This window comes from Stylophora pistillata, chromosome 1 (genome assembly GCF_964205215.1).
Source record: "Stylophora pistillata chromosome 1, jaStyPist1.2, whole genome shotgun sequence".
NCBI classification, from domain to species: domain Eukaryota; kingdom Metazoa; phylum Cnidaria; class Anthozoa; order Scleractinia; family Pocilloporidae; genus Stylophora; species Stylophora pistillata.
The window spans coordinates 20,722,071-20,736,469 of NC_142519.1; the positions used below are offsets into that span (position 1 = coordinate 20,722,071).

Sequence of the window (14,399 nt, forward strand, 5' to 3'; positions counted from 1 at the left end):
TTCGATGTCTTTCTACTGTATTTACAGACGGCCAGAGGCAAAGCTACTTATTTTCTCCTGAATCTTTTATGCCAAAATTTTATGAAAAAGATAGAAACAAGTATGATTTTTTTTTACTTTCCCACGACTCTGAAAATAATATGAAAAGATATTGTATCCGAGAAACGATTAAATAAAAAGGCTTGAATAAACTGAGACAAAAAATATTATCTTTCAGTTTTGATCTGCTACGTTACTCAATAAATGAAAAGACAGATAGCTTAAAGATTTTCTAGTCTTAAAGAGACGCCGATTTGACCGGAAAAAGTTTCCAACTTAATTGTGTTAGTTACTTGTAAGAAATCATTCACCCTTGCTTTGGCATTGCTGATTTCCTTAAATGCACATCTAGTAAATAGATTCTGTTTCCGTGCTTCTGGTTTGTAATAGATCCCAGCGGACGTCAATGTATAACCGCGTGTTATTTAAAATTGTTTTAAATAACGATGAAGCAATTTTTTAATGGTTCGCAGTTCCTCTCCCACTCAGTGATGAATAACTTGCTCAACTCCAGATGGTACCGCTCCTTTTTCTCAGTACGAAAAGAATCATGGCGAAAAGCTAGACGTTGGGGATACTTTTTGCTCAACCTTTGGGCGGTGTTTGACATCATCTTCTTTCCCTTCCTCTTTACCGTTTTCTTCGTTGTGCATTTGTTAAAACAGGATTTGAGGAAAAGAAGAGGCTTGTGCTAACGTTTTAAAGCATTAATTGAGGACGTAGAACAGTAGTATATAGTGGCACATAGAGCCAGTTTCCTCGCGCGGGGAGAAGTCACTCTCGTGTGTCGCGCGAGAGAAACGCGCGAAGGAAGCACGAGATTTAAAAGGTGTAAATTCAAAATAAATATGGCGGCTCGAGGCTTTTTTTCGGTCTACGCAACTTGTGTCCTATTGTGTGGGAAGTTTGCTTACCAGCGTGTGTTTCATGTACTCAACGGCCACCGCGTATGCAGGAGACAGAACCGAAGATAAAGGAGACGATTCTCTGTGATATAAAGGTTGCTTCGCATCTAAACGAAAAATCCAATCGATAAGAAACCACGCGACAGCAAAAAAATGGAGAACTCTCGTGAAAGAAAATCTGCCTGGGAAAGGAAAAGACTGTGAACCTCCAAGGAAAATAAAAATGACGTCGCAACAGGTAAGTCAAGTGAGTTACATCCCTGTAGCATATCGGCTGCTTCGACTTAGATTTGTTACGTTTTCTTCCCTCCTTTTTTCTTTTGATTCTTGATAATCAAATACCCGCTATCAAATGGCTAAGTAAAAACTCTATCTTTACAAGACATTTAATATGAGGTTGATATTTGTGGTACAAGACTTTTTGAACTTCTAAATCTTCGATATGAATTAAAATATTGTTCAAGTTGCAAAAGAGGTAGGTTCCAGTAGGATTCTTAAGAAATGTTTTTCTCCAAAAGAAGACAGAAAACAAAATGAACAACCATTAATTTATCACAGTGCAGGAAACTTTTTTTAATTATAGAATAAAGGCATTTAGACAAGCTCAAATATGAGTCATCTTGCTGTTCAAATTTCAAAGTACAGTACCTTACCTCCTGCCATCTTGAACTTCCATTTTTCTTTAAAAGATAGTTGTGCTTTCCTTTAAATATTTCCTTCTAAACATAAACAAATACACTTTAATCACTACGTCATTTATTGCACCCACAGATCCATTATCCGAATGGAAAAGATCTCTTTGGAGATTCCCTGAGAAAAGCTCAAAGTGACATTCGTGACGAATATTCTACTGATTGAATGGCACCATTGGTTCTAAGAACCCCAAAACTTGTTTTTATGGAGGCAGCAAAAGTGATGATTTTCGAGTGGCATGTGGGGTAGCAAAAACCACTACTGGATACAGCTATACTGGAAAAACATTAGAGATTCGTTATATTAAGCCTGGTGCTCTCTATGAAAGACATGCTAAAGCAATGGACAAGAAGGTTTTTTATGACAAACAGCAAGAAAAAAAAAAAAGGAATTCAAGAGAAGGCGTAACCAGTTATCTCAACCAAAAACCTTGCAAACACTCTGGAATGAAGTCAGCGAAGGGGTTACCTATGAGTCTTTAGAGGGTCTGAATTTAGATCCAACAAATCATCAAACAGAGTCGCAAAATGTATTTCAAATGCCCACAGAAATATCACTACCTGAGCTATAAGGTCATGAAGAAATAGCACCACTCTACACTGCAAGGCCAAAGATTGTGAACCTAGAATATGATTCAACACAGAAATATGTGTTCGTTATCCTTGACACAGAAACGAATTGCACAGGAAAGCTAGCTGAGATATGCCAACTATCTGCCGTAGGTGAAAATGGGAAACAGGAATGTTCCACTTAAATTCTTCCAAAAGCAACATAAGTTGTAATGCCTACCTTGTCAATGGTATAACCATCAAGACCGTCAAAGGAGTAAGAGCATTGTGCCAAGGAAACAATCCTGTCGAAAGTATAACCATAGAGGAAGCACTTCGCGACTTCCTGACTTTGTATACGTAATCGCATGGGGCCGAGTAAAATTAAGGATTAATATCACGCTTGTTTTCAGAAGTTGCCGAAATTTCCCGAGTCGCGAAGCGACGAGGGTAATTTCAGCAACTTCTGAAAACACAAGTATATTAATCCTTAATTTTACGAGGACCCATTGCCATTACTTGTTAATGAAATTGAGGGGAAAATTACTGAATTTCTGAAGGCGCTCCTCAGTAATCAGTCATAGGAAGCCATTTAAAGGTGACAGAGAATCAATGGCCACAAACGCACGAATGAGCTGAATGAAATTTTATTTTTCCATAAAGATACCAGGACTTTGGATAGGCTTTTGATTTTAGATATCTGTCCAGTGATGCCTGCATTACTTTCAGGCAGTCGGATTCTTAATCATCTCCGTTTTCATTTCGTAACTTGGCATAAAACTGCGCCAGTGTTTGGTCGAGGACATCGCTCTCGTACTCTTCTAAATTTGCTTGGAAGTTTCTTTCGTTCGCCCACTTTTTAAAAACGTTCCTCCAGTACTCCGTGCTTTTCCTCGTGTTTTCATTTTCACTCCTGTCTTTTAGTTCGATATATTCCTTGTCAACTATCTCGAAACGAGACGCCATTATCACAGAAAATCTTCAGCAACAACTTTTTGATAGCATAAGCTGTTGCCAGGCAACCTGACTACCAATCATGAGCTAGTAATTTTGCCCTCTTCTCAAGCAAAATTAACAAAAAAATACTCTCTTCATTGACCAATCAGCATTCAGTAATTTTCCCTCTATTTTATTATATAACTAAAGTCAAGTCTTCTGAGCACATGAAAATCACATAACTGTTTTAATTAGTCATAATTCTACAACGTTCGTTATCCCAACTCTCCCAAGAAATAGTGATAATAACTTCAAGGATGGCTTTACTGACCTGAATGTCTACTTTTCGGATAGTCTACATCTTATGAAAAAACTGATTAACAATAAACACAAAGCACTTGAGCTCCATTCTGGTGGATACTGCAAACCAAACCATAGCAGCATTTGTAATCATCTGTTCAAGGAGGAATTTGACGCCCATGATGCATTAGAAGATGTCAGAGCGCTGAGAGATTATTTGAGTCATAAGCTGAAAGATACGTCTAAATAACCCTTCGAAAGCATTGCCATAGAAACCGCTGGTGACGAAATGACTGCTACTTTTGGATAACAATGATTAATTAATTCAACCCCGTAAAAGTGTCCAAATGGGGTTGGTCAGTCTTTTTGTTGTATTCTCTCAAAGTTACAAACCATCTAAAAGATGAAAACTGGTACTAGCCACCTTTAGTCGACATTTAGACTGGCTATGACCATGAGACGTAATTACAAGACCGTACACAATTTCATGTATTATTGATTTTTGCCAATGAGCATTAATTCTGAGACTGGTTATCTGCAATTTATGTCCGTTCTGAGATGAAGTCAAAATCGTTCAAGGCGCATTTATAGGCCTGGTATTTGTACCCTCTAGAACACAATATGTGGGAGGTGGGAGGACCGGACGGGAAAATTTTAGGGTCGAGGTCATAGCGTACGGACCGAGCGCAGCGAGGTCCATGGATCACGAAAGAGAGCCAAACAAGAAAGTACTACATCGCGTTGTTACAACTCGAATTGAGAAAGGTTTTAAACGGTAATATATATATATATATATATATATATATATATTTTTAAGGCTCACACATCTCCGCTGCGCGGAGGTATGACTGGCTTTTATAATTTACATCCTTTTCTTTTCTCACAGGTATCAAAGGAAAGAATATATATGGTGAGGACAGACTATTTTTGTGGCTAGATTTCCATAGACGGTTAAATAATTTTTTCGTAACAGTTTTTGATAGACTATCAGAGCTCTCTGTGTTTTCTTCCGAGAGTCTCCATTCTAAGTTAGCATCTCAATCATTGTCTTCCAGAAAATTACAAGGATTACTTTACGACTCCTTATTTCGTCTTTCTTCGCGACACACTAAGCTATCTTACGCTCCTTGGTCTTCCCTTTGCCATTTGCCTGTCCCCTTCAACTGTGTCTTTCAGTCAACCAGAACGGGTCATTTTGTTTTTTTTTCTGGGACGCATTTTAATGGAGGCGGATCAGTTTATTGCCGCCCAAAAGACCGGACTTAAAGTACGCAAAATGCTGAAGAGATATACGCCAGGGGATCAACCAGAAGAAAATGAGGCAGGAGATGACAATATCTTGTTGAAGCAGTTTATAGGTTACTTCAGGTATTTCAGTTTCTGATTGGCCTTTTTGACTTTTGGACAATACTACATTTACATGCATGTAGATGGCATACATCTATATAACCAGCGACAGAGTGAACCAGCTTGACTAAGGCAACAAAATAGACCACTATTGCTTGGTTGGGTGCAGCAGTATGGACGTCTATTCATTGTTTAGAGCTGCATCAATCATTATAAAGTGCACCATTTTCAATGCTTGGGTGCATCAGTAGTTAGTTCTTATTAACCGAGCGGGAGGTCTGTATGGGAGAATCTTGACCGAGGTCGAGACTCTCCCATACAGACCGATCTAGCTCGGTTAATAAGATGTTTATTATATGGCTGTGTCTTGTATGCCATATATTCTTTGTACCTTTTATTTTCTAGACCGGTCTAGATGCCGGTCTAGATGGGAAAATCTAGACTGCTTTCAATATTGATTTCAGCTAATTCAATTCGTGAATTCGTTAGTTCCCAGTCCTTGTGAAACATAGCCATATAATAAGAGCCTTTATTGTCCAAATGTGCTTCGCAGAGTACAAATAACGCTCGAGACGAGTACAAGTATTACGCGATATTTGTACTCTACGAATATCCACGAAACTCGCCTGCACTTAAATAACAATTTGGCCTGTTGGATAATAAATCTCTTATTAAAAGTTTTGTGCAGTATCGCGCAGTATTTTTACTCATTGTTTGTATTTTGACTCGCCCTACGGGCCCGTTAAAATACGGCACGACTCGTTAAAATACTCAGCGATACTGCACAACAAAACGTCTAATAGGATATATGTATTCAAGGTTTTGGTATGCAGATATGAGTCCACGCTCATTGTTTTGCCATATCAGCAAGAGCCACTGTGCATTAGTTGAGTGAGCCAGTATGCGCCAAAGGTCGTCATCTAAAAACACTAGTGTGTACCAGGAGTCGTCTTTTCGGCACACTGATATGGGCATATCATAGTTTTATTTAGGCACAGCAGTAAATGAGAAACCCTTTAGTCACTGTTATTATTTTAGGTACACCGTTATGGTTGCCGAATATTCTTTTTTAGGTACATCCAGGTGATAAACTGGGTTTCACCCTTGACGACGTCCTGAACATTGAAAATGGCAATGCTGGCGATGATTCCCATTGAGAATATACTTTCAAAAGTTTTAAGCTACACGCTATAACGATTTTGAAATTAGAAAGCAAGAGAAAAAGTAAACAATCGGCAGACAAACAGTTTTAAAGCTCCAATTGTAATGGTAATAACCGATTTTACTATCAATGTTGTATGAAAAATGTAGCAACATATAATGAGCATCCGAGGACCGATTCTCTTGCATGTGAATGACATACCATCTGTGCAATAACTATGTTTATTCATGCTCTTCTAAGGCATTTGATGTCTATTACTCTTATAGTGACCGTTGGAATGTGCTCGACTTCGTCATTCTTGTTTTATACCTGATTACCTTCACGTTACGCATAATCACATGGATAACCTCCACGAACGTATCAAACAACAGACTTTTGGCTGTGTCGGGGTATTTCTATGGCTTTATCGCCATGTTTCTCACACTGAGAGCGTTTGGTCAAGTCATAGAGTGCGCGCGGGGAATGGGTGCGATACAAATCGCCCTATTCTCTATTATCTGGGATGTCATGGCGATATTTTGGCAGTTTTTGGCCACGATTCTGGCTTTTTCGCTCGCCATGACCAAGATTTATGTTGCCGAGAAAGTCTATATGTCAGGAAAAGATTCCGCGGAGGATTTGTGAGTACAGATCGTGAACTTGCTGTATTCTGGAATCCATCAACGACAGACTCTAAAATGTTGGGCTTTTTCATTTATTATTTATTACTTATTTTTTGGTCAGAGCACGAGTGGTTTTTAAGTACGTAGCTTATGGGGTAGGAAAGCTACCCTTTGTCGTTATGCATAGGAACCTCATTTGCGTATAGGCGCCCAAAGGAAGAAGCAGTTGGCTAAAAGCTAATTAAGTAAGTTTTAGTTTTTCGTTGCGAAGCCTAACAGGGGTGAAAGACTACTTACATCATAATTCCAAACTTGCTGTTAAATGCCATGTTTGTACTATTTGTTTTGACTGTGTGCATTTTTAACCATGAAATCTTCTTATTATTTGAAGGGCATGCAGTGAGTCAGGGATAATTTGGTAAGAGTGAAGTCATGGTTGTTGTTGCTTTTCATTTCTTTTGTAGCATTTTACAGCCGGCGAAGTCGTTTATCTACCAAATTAAGCCATATTTTCGTAAATTAAACTTGATTATCGCCTTTTCAATACGTTGCGATTATTTAAACACAGGGTTGCAAGCTGAAATTGTGAGGCAAAAAAAAGTCAGCCACCCAGTACGTCAAATAGGTTTCACTTTTGTTTAACAGTGATTAACAGCTATCTGTCTTCCTGAGGGAAAGGCGAATTAAGATCTCCCGAGACGGAAAAAGTGTAAAAGAAATCGCATATTACAAGTACTGGCTTAGCTTCGCCAAACTTTTCCGTTTTTCGCCACGAAAATTCGCAAGGAAGACGCCGTTACTTTCCATGGCAATAGAGGTTACATAACAAGAGACCGAGCTGCGTCTAAAGTAACTTTCTTTGCCTCCCATTCTTCTCGCAGCTTCGCGACTTATTTATGTGATTTCGCTTCCCAAAACCTGCATAAGAAACCAGCTCTTCAGTTTACCTTGTTAAAAGAAGCATCTCACGGTTTTTGATCTGTAAAAATGCCAGAATTCATCGTTCATATTTTGTTTACTAGTAGTATCCCTAATTGCTTAAATACTGCTTTACTGCGAGGATCGTGCACATATAAGTTGTATCCCTCGCGTCTAAGGCTATTTTGCATTATTTTGAATACTAAGACACAAATCTGGTTGTGTCTGACGTAATGAACCTGGCCAGTATTTTCGAAAGAAAATTTTCTAATTCGATGATCCATGAAGGAGGAGTGACACGATTGCTTTTAAAAAGTGGGTGTTCGGAAACGGCTATAGCGATCATTATGCTTTCGATTGAAAAAAAAAAAAAAAACTGACTGGTTATTTGATCTAACACGTTGCTTTTGAAACTGTTTTTCAGCTGGTGGAACATGGCGAAACACCTAAGCTGGTCTTTACTTGGTATAGCTGACCTGGATAAGTTAAATTCCGTTGACATTCCTTCCGTTTCTCTCATTCATCTGCTGTACAGTGTCTTCTTAATCATGGCAGTTATTCTACTCGTTAACATGATGATTGCTTTAGTCTCCAATACCTATCAACAGGTTCAGGTACCAAAAAGTCCTTCTACTTTTGCAACAAATCCTTTTAATAATTCAGAAGAAAATGAGAGAAGTTCTCGACAGTAAACTTGGACTCTTTTTGGCATAAGACATCACTGAGATACATTTTTCGTAAAGTTGATAAGCTTCTGTGATCACACAAAAATGTATTTTGGCTACCAATATTTAAATCCAACTAGGTATAAAGGTCCCATGTTACATCCTTGTAGTTTCTCTGCCTGAGCATTGGTCAATCCCAGAGGAGCAGCTCAAGGCTCCCGTGAACAAGATATTCTCTTTGTGCAATCTGTCTACAAAATTTGATTCGTAGTTTCGAGCTGAAACTTTAAGAAGGAGTTTTTTTAGGGATGAAAATGATGTTGAGTACTGTTTCTTGTGTTATATGTCATTGTTTTTCTTCTGCTAAAGGGGTGGCGCCTATTGTCCTAATTAACTGGTACGTCCTTAGAGGGTGTTTTAAAAGTTCCTGTTTGCCTCTCCATGATTAGAATAATTCACTCCAGGAGTGGTCTTTCAAGAGAGCCATTATTGTACGGACTTACAGCACTTATCATCCGATACCAGTGCCCTTTAACATTTTTTCTGTCCCATTAAAAGTGCTCTGGAACCTCCTTCGGAAGCGTTCGTATAAAACATGTTTTGACAGTCCTGCTTTGGATGAGGAAGGACAGGTAATCTGGTAACGCTGTTGTTATCTTTGTTTTTGAGTTTTTGACAGAAGCCACTGTTGTTGATATCATCCACGTCTGCTCAGGGATTTTACCTCACTTTTGATTTGATCTTTCTCTAATTCAACAGAGTGAAGCTCTGGATAAAGTGGTGAAGAAACTAGAAAGTATTTACTTCCAGAAGTTCGGTTATGAATTTCCCCTCACAGGTAGTGTAAAAAATCCAATAGCAAAAAAAAAAAATAAATAAAATAAACTAGAGTCCGAAGTCCGTATAAATATGTAATTAAAATGATCACAACATTCGGTTTGAGTAAAAGTACTTTCATTTCGTAAAAATTCCAAGTAAGCGTGAACGAAATCTCAAAAACAACAATCAAAAACTAAACTCCGAAAAGCGAAAACAACTAAGATACGCGTTAGAAATGTCCACGTCACTTCCACTGTTAAGGTCAAAGTTCTATGACGCGATTGGTTAATTTGTTAAATCACGCGCGTTACGCGTTAATACCACAATAGTACAAAGGGGGAGAGGAAAGGCGAAATCGAAAGTGAAAAAAAGGAGAGAAACTTTCTTCAGGTAGGGCGATATGCTAAAATTGTAGATAGGCTCACACATCTATGACACGGTCCTAAAATAAAAGAAGGCGCAAAAGAGATGTTGTTCAATTGGAACTTGCAAGGCCACATTGAATCAATATTTCTAAACAAATTCAAATTATTACAGATAAGGATAATATGCATGCAAAAATTTCAGCATGTATATTGGCTTAGAACACGTCAATTTATTCAATCCATTGCAGGAAGTTGAAATTGAGTGCAAAAAGTTGACGTTTATTAGCAGGAGAAAATCAAAACTTTTCAAACGTTAATTCAGAGTTTGAATGAGAGTTTTAAGAACGAAAAAAACCAACAGAATACAAACAACTTGCTTCAGTCTAGAAATGTCTTTGTCTATCAAAGACAACTATGACAAAAGTATGGAAAAGTGCGAACCGGAGGCCCTGAGAAAAATTATTGAGGGGTTTACTATTGAATAATTCGCACGAAAGACGGGAAAGATTACGAGAGCAAACGCTCGATTATTCGTGACAGAAAGTTTAAAAGGTCAAAGCTAGTTCTTGCGCGAAAACCCCGACTACTCCGCAGCCGAACCACTGAGCCACGACACCAAATAGACACCGCTGAGAGAGAAGCAGAGCTAAATTTTTGCATGTATATCATTAACAAGTAATCAAATGAGACTAAAAATGTACTCTCCCTACGGGCTCGAGTAGCAGTGGTTAGCTTTTCATGCTGCAATATCCTAAATGACATCGAAATCATGTGAGTACCTTTACAATGAAAACAGAAGTGTATTGTAAGGATTTTCTTAACATGATTCAAAAAAGGCCAAGTTGATAGGTGGCTTCCTCTCTTTATTTAGAGGATAAAAAGATAAATTACTTGGTGCAAGTAAATGAAGGAGGTCGGAAAATGACCGATCAGATAGTTCGGCAAGTATTTCGACCGCGTGGAAACAAGGAGGAGGAACTTACGTCTGGCCAAAGAGTGAGTGTTTTTCAGGCCCACATTCACACCTTAAATAAGATGTTCCCCTAAAATACTCTTTAGATCTTGCTACACCAGGAAGTACCTTTGTTATCTTTTCAATTTACGTAACAATCCTTTCTCTTGGGCAAATTAAAAGATAAATGGGATAAATTACTGAGTACAAGTCTCTCATGTAACTAATACTTTATTTGATTGTCATTTAAAGGCGTGGTATGATTCGCCGGGAATTGCTGTCGATGGCTGCCTCCTAACTTACAAGGGACCTGATTTCTGCAATACATGCAAAATAGGAATTCCTAAACACATTCACAGTGCCAAATTCAAATCTTCCTTTACACCAGAGACACCGCGATTTGAGGTGAGGTTTTGAATTTTATATACATGCATACATTTTTTCATTCATTTCTACATACTTAATTTATTGTATGGCTTCCCTCCCCTCCCCTTGTAAGCTCTTCTGTCATACGAAGAGAATTATCGCGAACAACATATATATAAATCACATACCTCCTGCTCCATGATAATCTCTCTGGATGTGCAAGATAGGTATATCTCTTTTTTCTTTCTTCCTCTTTAAAGCCCAGTTTCCAATGACTTCTCTTTTATAGGCGCTCTTAAGGTTACTGTCAACAAAATGTAGTGCCCTCTGGAAAAATCATCCTACGTGCACTTCTTCTGAAGAAATCATGCAAAACTATATATCACTGTAAAGATTATAAAGTACAAATTACGAAAATAACATAATTTTTCACAGTTTTTGTTTCAGTAGGCGCGTGCGAGCCTTTCAACACATAACTGATGGTGTTTGCTTGCTTTGCTTAACTGAATTACCAGCCTCAGCATTTCCGCGTACCTCGAAACAAACTAAACATTATCACTCAGCAGTTCATAGGCTAACAAAGGGTCTGATGCTTTTTTCATGTTCCAATGGATTCCTGAGAGATCCATTTTGAAGTTCGACGATAGAAAACATTTCGGTTGTTGTCACGCTCGGGACGTTATGAGAGAAATATTTGGAATTTCATTTAAGCCTCACACACTTTTGTGTGGTAATATCTTAAAAAAATTCAACAAATCTACACACCCTATCAATTCGTTAAAAGGTTAAGGTAACTCGAGTAATTTGAAACTTCGAGTTTTTGGCCTCCAAAGAAATTCACACTTTTCGCACCTCATTTTTCGCGCGTGTCAATGCGATCATACCGCCGTTCAATGAAACGCAACATCGAACCCCTGGCAAGTCTCTTGACAAAGAACTCCTTTGAAATTCGCGGAATATGTCATTTTGCGAAACGGGGAAAACGAATCGAAAGAAGTCCAAAATGTATTGGAAAAAGCAGAAGGAAAAGTGGGCAAAGCGAGCTAGGGAAAAAGGAAAACTTAACTTCGATTTCTTTGGCTCGAGCTCTCTCAACTTTTCCTTTCTTGGACGTTTTGAACGACATGCGACCGACATGTCGATCGACTGTCGACCGCTGGTCTACCGATACAGACCATCGACTGCCACTCAATGAAAAGTTACCGATACATGACCGACACTTCACCGTTATTTCACGGACACTTGATCGACGTTCCGTCGTTAGCCGACTGATATATCGGCCGCAACTCAATCCACATATCGATTGAAATATTGGTCGAAAAGAGTAGGAAAAAAAACTAGGTATAAGTACCTTTCAAAATATTTTGAACAGACCCGCCAAATGGTTTCTCAAGTGAGGTAACTGAAAATAAATGAAAAGAAACCTTGAGAGAAAATAAAAAAACATGAAAACCTACTTTTTGCCTTCGTAAATGTTGCGCAGTACGTCGCTCGTTACTCGATTGAGTGTCTATCGATCGTTGGTCGAGTAGCGATAATAAAAGCACTAAAATATCCGCAGTGTGCACGTTGACGTTGACGTTATCGGTCGAGTTTCGCTCGACTATCGAATGATCCACGACCGACATCCCGCCGATAGTTGACCGATATGTCATCGGTAGTCGACCGATAAACTACTGACGTGGTCACAGTCGATGTTTCGGCCGACATCAGTGGAAGCTCGTCCTATTCCTCGGTCAACTCTCGGGCGACAGTCGATCGACACATCGGTCGCGTGTCAGTCGAGTATTGATCGATATATCAACCGATGCATCGGTCGATACATCGATCGAGGTACCCTAAAAGATACATGATACCGACTCTCTCACAACGTTTTGCGAAATATGCTAGAAATTCCCCGTTAGTGCAGTGCAAGACGCGATCTGAACAAAATATGCAAATCGAGATCCCGGACGAAAGCCCGCGGAAAACGTCAACACTCTGCTGGACACCTTTCGCTCTTCGGTACAGGTTACCCTGAAACATTCTTTCAGCTGTATTTCGCGTTCCGGCAAATTAAACTTAACTGCTTTCTCTAACTGAAGAGCAAAAACAAAACGAAATTTTGATAATCTTGTCCAGATTTTCTTGACAGTAACCTTGGACTTATTCGTTCTATTTTGGAGAACTGTTACACTTGTTTTGAAAGAGTTGACTTAGGGGTAACTCTATTATAAAAAGACAAGGCTGTCATTGTTTGCAGGTGCTTATTCAGGAGACTGGAAAGAGGCGAATTATAGCGTTAGGTGCTGTGTGTGAGTCTTACGATGCTGTGGACAATTGTCACACAATGCCTGGTTGGGATAGCGGAACAGTCGGATATCACGTATACCATGGGAAAATATTTGAAACTGGCTGCCGTAAGAAGGGAAGAGAAGTCGAAGGTATGGTTTACTTTAAGGACAGGTGTCTCATATCTGGTACAAGGTTTACGGAGGTTTCGCCCCTTTGCAATTGAGTTTGCCCCTTCCACTTTTGCGAGTTCTCCCCCTTAATCAAAGCGAGTTCGTCCCCAAATCTTTCAACTCTTTTTCTGACGACAGAACATATTCCTTCTCTGTCGAAATCATATTATGTTGTGAGCAACATGTAATTTTTTTTCGTGACGAAACGCTGGGCATAGCGACATACGAGTGTGACTATCAAACTAGAGGGGGACATCGAGGTTTGAGGTTTTTGCGGTGTTGGCCATTTTTTTAATGCGATATTGCGGTAAAGAGCAACTCGTATTGCGATGTTACGGTGATCTCAAACCTTACGGTATACGATGTTTGTAATTTCAAATCGGATAGGATCGCGAAGGAAAAACGATGACGACTTTCCCTTACAATCGAATCGAGGAGGAAGAACGTTGAAGTCTTTCCCCTACAATCGTAGCCTGAATGCGACTTGTATGTGTCCTGATGTTAACCTCTGGTCAGTCATTGAAAGGCGGGCGCTACTTCCATTGAATGCATTGAAAGGATTTATCAGTGAGAACTTCAAGCCAAAAATTAATACGCTGTCGACCGAATAGAAATGATCCATGAATAAGAAACATTGCCCCCTGAAATAAATGACTTTGTGGATAAACCTTTTTCGACCTGGGCGTATGCGACTGCTAACGCTTTATTTTACCGGTTAGCGGATTAAGAAAAAGTTAACAGGAATCGAAGGAGGGAGAGAGTAAATGTTCCATCCATATCTATATCTTGGATTAATGACTACGTCATTGTCCGAGTTAAAAATGGTTACGTCGTGTAGATTTTGAGGACAAACCAAGAACGGGGTGAAATGATAGGCCATGGCATGAAAAACCTTCACTTTCCACAACGCAAAACGTCAACATCTAACTATCACACTAACAATACACGTAAAAAGGAAGACAAGCCTTTACTTAGACGTAGATCTACTTCAGAAGAATCCGTGAAAAGAATTTTTTTTAGCTTCAGTAGGAGAATGACCTTTTTACAATGTGGAGCACTGGCTTACTGCTAAGCCTACTCAAACGTGGTGCCATAGAAACTTAACCATTTTTAGAGAAAAAAAGGATTGGTCCACTAATTCTTAAGCTTTCCCCGTTACCCTATAAGAGCTGGTTCATTCTGTGCTACAGCGCCTTAAAAAAAAATTCCAAAAAAGCCCCGAAGGGACATGTTAGGCGACTGAAATTGTCCAAAACGTATAAAGATGGGCCATGAACTTGAAAGGTTTCATAAGGCGGACGGTTCAGGGAGCAATTTTTTTTCTTTATGTTCAAAGAA

The 14,399-nt window shown here is 39.1% G+C and overlaps 1 protein-coding gene across 3 annotated transcripts in view; it reads left to right on the forward strand.

The window, feature by feature from the left end:
* LOC111329138 (uncharacterized) overlaps positions 1–14,399 on the forward strand; it is a 43,135-nt gene that overhangs the window by 19,069 nt on the left and 9,667 nt on the right. For all 3 annotated transcript variants that reach the window (XR_015994725.1, XM_088743386.1, XM_022933749.2), the window contains exons 10-19: positions 4,308–4,331; positions 4,650–4,789; positions 6,197–6,550; positions 6,924–6,950; positions 7,875–8,064; positions 8,565–8,747; positions 8,875–8,953; positions 10,171–10,295; positions 10,504–10,656; positions 12,860–13,040. Coding sequence is in view for 2 of the 3 variants with exons in the window: in XM_088743386.1 (XP_088599512.1) it covers positions 4,308–4,331; positions 4,650–4,789; positions 6,197–6,550; positions 6,924–6,950; positions 7,875–8,064; positions 8,565–8,747; positions 8,875–8,953; positions 10,171–10,295; positions 10,504–10,656; positions 12,860–13,040 (1,456 nt within the window). In the remaining variant the exon portion in view is untranslated. The remainder of the gene's footprint in view (positions 1–4,307; positions 4,332–4,649; positions 4,790–6,196; positions 6,551–6,923; positions 6,951–7,874; positions 8,065–8,564; positions 8,748–8,874; positions 8,954–10,170; positions 10,296–10,503; positions 10,657–12,859; positions 13,041–14,399) is intronic.